The sequence below is a fragment of the Galeopterus variegatus genome, unplaced genomic scaffold (assembly GCF_000696425.1).
Source record: "Galeopterus variegatus unplaced genomic scaffold, G_variegatus-3.0.2 Scaffold3631, whole genome shotgun sequence".
Classification (NCBI taxonomy): Eukaryota; Metazoa; Chordata; class Mammalia; order Dermoptera; family Cynocephalidae; genus Galeopterus; species Galeopterus variegatus.
Window position 1 is genome coordinate 70,835 of NW_007729742.1, and position 7,021 is coordinate 77,855.

At 34.7% G+C, this 7,021-nt stretch overlaps 1 protein-coding gene across 1 annotated transcript in view; it reads left to right on the forward strand.

The window, feature by feature from the left end:
• Positions 1–507: 507 nt before the first annotated feature.
• Positions 508–7,021, forward strand: part of LOC103601214 (cadherin-18-like) — a gene marked incomplete at both ends in the record, with an annotated part of 191,273 nt that continues 184,759 nt past the window's right edge. Inside the window, one exon of the mRNA XM_008585597.1 lies at positions 508–802. Within this exon, the coding sequence (XP_008583819.1) occupies positions 508–802 (295 nt within the window). The remainder of the gene's footprint in view (positions 803–7,021) is intronic.

Below are 7,021 nucleotides of genomic sequence, written 5' to 3' on the forward strand. Positions count from 1 at the left end.
ATTAATGCATCTGTGGCAAATTTTATGGAAATTTTAATAATTAATTTGAATCTCAATTTTTCTTACCATATATTTTTTCTATCTTTAAGATTGAAATAGAATTTCAAACAATTAGCTAAAAACAAACAAAAATGTTATTGTCATAATTATGTAAGGCAACAGTGATCTACCAGGAGTATCTTTTCCCAACTTTATTGTAGTTAGTGAAATGCTGATTTAGTGGGGTGACAAGAATTGTTATTATTTTTCTTTAAATAAATATTGTTTGTTGATTTTTCTTAAATCAATAATTGAATCTAAGACAAATCATGATAAAAATATCCATATTAATACCATGTGGAGAAAAACTGGAGAAAAATAAATGATTATAGTAACACGCAGGATACTGTGGAAAAAGAAAAGTCATATTTAAACTAAGTATTAAGTTATATACAGGGAATTTTTAGAGAACATGATGTGAAGTTGGAATACAATTGAATGCAAAATTATTCCATGTGTATTTTACAGCTGCACTCCAATTCTGACAAAGGTGATGGGTCTGTCAAGTACATCCTTACTGGAGAAGGTGCCGGGACTATATTTATTATTGATGATACAACGGGCGACATCCACTCAACGAAAAGCCTAGACAGAGAGCAGAAGACTCATTATGTGCTTCATGCCCAGGCTATTGACAGACGGACAAACAAACCTCTTGAACCTGAATCTGAGTTCATCATCAAAGTACAAGACATCAATGACAATGCTCCAAAATTCACTGATGGACCGTACATTGTCACTGTGCCTGAAATGTCAGATATGGGTAAGAAAATCATTTTTATAGTTGAATAGTTAATATTTAAAAAAAATATCCAAAAGTCATATTTTGAAGATCCGTTTTTATTTTTGTGTGCTTGTGTAGAAATCTGAAGTATTTTCATATTTTTCTGTGGCTTAAAGTGGGACTAGTTATTATAGTATTTATTAAAATTAATTTCTGAACATGTAATTTTAGATAATGGCTTAATCTCAGGGAAAAAAATCATAAACTGGAGAACACCTGCAATTCTTGCTTTTAATATACACATAAAACTTTTACGTGAAAGACTTAGGTAGGAACAATAATATTTTTTTCTGTGAGGTAAAAATTACACTGAATTTACAAGTTTAATAGACTTTCTAAATTCCAGGAGGGGTTAATAGAATAACAATCAAACATAGGTAAATCCTGGGAAAGTTCCTAAAGCCTAAGAATAAAGAGAAAATTTTATAAACTTTCTTTTTCTTTTTATTGGTTATGAATATTCATGAGATATCGAGCTGATTATCACCCTTCATGCCGAAGTTGTGTAGGCCAGATTCATACTGGCAGCGTGCCCATTACCAGATTTCTAAAAATTACCTACTAAGAAAAAATGTATTCATTTCATATTTATCATGTGAAATTCTGGAATTTGGTAGACAGTTGAATCCCCTTTACAGTCTACAGAGAAAAGGCCAAAACCCCAAATCTTTTGTTCATTCACAATATGGTTCATCTGTCAGGGTGAAATAAATATTTGGAGTAGGATCCAGAAAGTATATCATCATCCTACCTAACTGAGAAAACTATTTGAGAAAATAGTTGAAATTGAAAGTAATTATAGTGAATTAAAACAGAGATCTAATAGTCAAGGAAAATGACAAAGAGAGGAAACACATTACCGGTGATGAATCCTGAAATAGACGCATGTGTGTGTGTGCATATGTGTGTGCAAAAACGGGTGTGTGTACGTTGGTACTTTGGAAGGTAAAAAAGGATATTGCACAGTCTAAGTAAGAATCATGACGTATAAAGGAATTAGCAAAGGCTGTGGGTTGAGGACTTGGGAGCAACATTTCAAGTACTCACCTAGGGCTTGGGAGTCAGAAGGGAATGGAGAATAGCTAATATTCTTAACTTCTCTTAATGAGATGAATATGGTTGAGGAAATAAAAATGTAATATCTGAAAGTAGTAAAAAAAAAAACGAGAGAAAGTTTTAAGTCTCTGTACTACTGTGGTTGCAAGCAAGATTCTATTGAAAGAGAAATTTTATGGCAAGCCATAGTCTAAATATTGGAAATTATATTTTATTAGTGTGTTTGTGTGTGTGTGTGTGCATGACCTCATTATTGCAGAAAAACAAATACGTAAAAATCGTCATAATAGCATATAATGCACATTGTAATGTGAGTGTACGGAAGGTGATATGAAAGTTAGTGGAGGGAGAAACCCAGTTTACACCATGCTTAAAAATGGATGATATTTGCATTAACTCTGATTTTAGAAATAAAAAGCTAATAATTTTGTAAAGCAGCAAACAATGGTGAGGAATTGAATCTAGCCTGCTATCTGTCTTCATAGATAATGTTTTCCTGGAATACAGCCATACTCATTCAAAGATTGTCAATAGTAGTTTTGGCACAGCAATGGCAGAATTGGAGAGAGGTGGGAGAATGGCCATATGGCTCACAAAGCCTAACATATTTGCTACGTTGCCTTTTATAGAATAAGTTTGCCAATGTCCATTGTAAGAGATGGCAGGGGATGAGACGCAAGGCAGGGGAACAGTTAGAGGGTGGTGTTATAGTCCTGACAGACAAGGTGTCTGCTGATCGAGAGCAGTTAGTGTTCTGCCAGCCTGGCTGGACTATACACATGTACACAGAAACATGACATTTGTTACAAACGCATAGGATTATGCTTCTTCCCTTTGGGTAGACACTTTTAGTTATGTAGCCAGTATCCAGCCTTCCCTTCTGTGTTGCTAAGAGAACTCAGTTTTGTTTAAGGTGACACCGTACAGAGTTAACTATTCACCTTCCACCACTCCCTTTCATCCGGGGGTGGCTCTGTGACCTAGTTCTAGCTGGTAGGATGAATGTGGAGGTCAGTGGGGTGGAACCTCCCAGAGAGACACGACTGGCACACATATTTCACCCGTTGCTCTTGTCCTTTCTTGCTGCCTGTAATAGAGATGCAATGTAGAAATGCAGCAGCCACTTGCAACGATAAGTTGAAAGCCTCTTGCTGACAAAGAACCCAAAGACAAAAGAGTCTGGAAAAACGATGCAATCACAGAACTGGTGTTCCAGCCCTGGCCTGCCAATCTCAAGACCTGTCTTAAGAAAATAAATTTTCTATTTAAGCTCTTTAGTTGGCCCTTAAATACATGCAGCTAAATTGAATTATGAATCAGTATTTGGACAAATTTGGCATTTTAATATGGACCCAAGAACTAAAGAATGGAACCTAATACTGAATCAAAATGAATAGCGAGGAAATTTCTGGGTTCAGATGAGAAACAGTGGTGTCATTCTCCATTAAGTGCCTTGATTCGCGATGGTACATGAAATCCTCAATCCTTTTCTCTTCCACTATGTACTTGTGATGCCAAGTGATTGTGCTATGGGAGCAATGTTTCCTTCTGCCTGAGGTGTAGCTACCAGCTGATTTCAGAATCTTAATCTTGCCATCAACTGTAGAATCAATTGTATCCATACAAGTTCTGATCAGTAGTTAAAAGGAGATTGGATATTTTGAAAGTGGACTTTGGGTTCTGCAGAAAATCTGTAATTGATTGTCACAAAACACTCAGTGTTTCTAGTAACTGGAACTACAGGTTGCCATGTCTACTGTAATAATGATCACAGAAACAACTACAAGGAATATTTATTGAGCACTTAACATGTGCCAGGCATTGTGTGCCACTTAATTTCATGCTTATATCATCAGGAGGTCACTGCTATGATTAGCCTTGCTTTACAAAAAACCAAAATGTAGAATTAAGTGGTTTAACTAAAATCACGTGGTTAGTAAGAATTGGAACAGGAAAAGATTTCTAAGCTAGATGTAGCTTCACTGTTTGAGTTTTCATTTTTGATATAGTTTTTAAAAAATTATAATTATTTAAAATTAGAATTATTGTGGAATAATTCTAAAACAACAAAATGCCAGGGGATGCTCCAGAATCTATTCTTGATTCATTAGAATATATTTTATGTTATTACAATGTTTCTTTTGTCTAACAGATATATTTTTTGGTTGGCTACATACTGTAAAGGGGACTATTCATCCTAAGATTCCTGGAAGTAAGAGAACAGTTATTTATTTGTACTAGAATCTCATCCCTAGAAAGTCTGACAGGGACATGATTTGAAAAAAGGAAACAAAACAAAACAAAAAAAGAATCCCTTTAACAGCCCAAAAATATATTTTGAAGAACAATGTAAATAGTAAATAAATCCATGATATAACTATAAAAACTGAAACTTTCAATAATTCCAATGATTATGAAGACATAAGGTATCAATTTAAACAAATAAACATTTTAAAATATAGATGTCAAAAATTATGCTAAATCTAATCAGATAAAAGATAAACTGAAATATTTGTAAAAATATAAGGCAGACAAAGAACTAATTTTTATTGTAGAAGGAGTTTTTAATTAGTAAGGAATAAATTACCCTATAACCAAGTAAGAATGTGCAAGTTACATCAGCAAGGTAGTCACAGAAATAAGAAACCCGTTAATTATACAAAATCTCAAATTTCACCAGTAATTTAATAAAGCACAAAAGAAAAAGAGATGCCAGTGTTTACTTACCAAGTATGCAAGTTTGATAATTCACAGAGTTGTTAATGTGCAGAACTTCCTGTAGAAAGGTGAATTCTCAAATTTTTTGAGGGGTAATTTGGCCATATCAGTATTTATCTAAATACTAAAAATTTCATTTTCTTTTGTTGAACAATCTCCGTTGTTTAAAGCTATTATGTAGATACATAGACATAGATATGCAGAGATGTGTGTGAACGGATGGCCACTGCAATATTGTCCATAAAAGTAAAAAACTTATTATAGTGATGTTTTCAAGTGGATGACTCTTCAAAAATATACAGGATCCTATGAAGCCTAAAAATGACTGAATTTAAATGGTACATGCTGACATTAGTAGATCTATATTGTTTAAGTGAGAAAAAAAGTTTTCATAAATATTTATAGTCTGGCCTCCACCTTATAAAGAATACTGCAGAATATAAAGCACATGCACAGGAGATATCTGAAGGAAACACACACACAATTGAAGATGTTTTTTCTAAAACAAACAAACAAACAAAAAAAAACGTGTGGCTTTATCTGGTATGAAAGAAACACATTCTTTATTAAAAATGCCATATGTCATTTACAAATGAAAGTAAAAAGTAAAATCTAAATTTGTGATAGTTTTTTTATAACATTAACACTTCATTTAGCGATATACTGGTTTCTAGCACTAAATAAATGCTAACAATAGGGTAGGTAGGTAACAATAAAATTTTTCTATACATGTGGTGCCGGATAAGATCATTGTTTTCACCATATCATCATTAATTGAGTTTTGAAGCATCCAATTTTTTTTTTTAAATTCTCTTTCCTTATACATATCTAAATCTTTTTTGGAGAGAGGGATAGACTTAAGATGTTTATGTGATAATGGCTAGTAATAAAATGGTAAATAAAACAAGGTCACTATTTTTGAGGAGACTATGGATATGTAAACAAAATTTCAATATGGTTCCTGATAAGCACAGAAATAGAGGAAAAATAGAATTGGACAGGGAATCCAGCTTGTGGATTAGAGAAGATGTCCTTGATGCACAGGGATTTATCAGTTAGCAAATGAGAAAAAACAAACATTCTACTCACAACATACAATGATGAAAAATACTCCTTTCTTCCCTGTGACTTTAAAGTCCAGTTAGGACTGTGTGAGTGTGTGTGTGAATGTGTGTGTGTGTGGGTGTGTGTGTGTATGTGTGTGTGTTTTGTATAATTAAACAGGAACATCATTCAAATGATGGAATCCTTGTATAGCTTTGCAAAATATGCTATGAGAATACAGAGAAGGAAACAACAGAGAATTCCGGGGTGTGCAATACTTTATCAGATTATTGTTTCTTGCATCTCACCTTAGTGGTCTAAGTAATGGTCATGGATCCACTCCAAGTAACTCCAATATTATACATTGCCACTGAGAAAAGCAAAATGTGGTTGTATATTTCTTGTCAGTATGTAATAATCAGCAGATTAAGTCTGTGGCATGCTGGATAGTTTCATAAAGAAAGATGCAAAAATAAAGTGGTTTCTGAAGCATGTTTTAATGTAAGGTTTTTCTTTATCTCTTGATTTACACAATGCAGTTTCAACTATTATCTGGGAAAATCATATTCCCCTACAGAAGGTTTTTTCAATCTTTTCACTATTGATATTTTAGACTGCATAATTCTTTGTCATGGGCCTGCCCTGTGGATCGTAGAATGTTTAGCAGCAACCCTGGCCTCTATCTACTCAATAGATGCCAGTAGCACCCTCCCTCTACCACCAAGTGGTGATGTCTCCAGACATTGCCAAGTGTCCTCTAGGGGCAAAATTGCTTTCAGATGAGAACAGTGCCCTAGGGAACATGCAAGATAAACACACACACACACACACACACACACACACAAATTCAAAGTAGAAACATGAATTGGAGAACATATTATTTAAATTTGTAGTCACTTCCAAAGAGAATTTGTAACACTAGAATGTTCATGTCACATATCTTATGGCCAAAAACCATTCTATCTGTCTAGGTAAGTAATTTTGGTATTTAAATATTAATTGCTATATTCAAATGAACAATACTATGAAAACGTTAAGGAAAACCTTTGATTAGAATTAGGTTATCTGTGACTACAGAAGGAAGAGTAATAGTGTGGCTACTTGAGAGTCATAATGGCTCTCCTTTTTTAAAGAAAAGCTGTGGGGCCAGCCCAGTGGTGCACTGGAGAGTGCGCCACTTGGGAGCGTGGCTGCGCTCCCGCTGAGGGTTCAGATCCCATGTGGAGACCGGTTCCCGCTCACTGGCTGAGCGCGGTGCGGGCGCAGCACAGAGGGTTGTGGTACCGAGGGTTGTGATCCTGTTGCCGGTCCCCGGTACAGGCACGACACCGAGGGTTGCGATCCCATTACTGGTCAGTAAAAAAAGACAAAAAGGAAAAA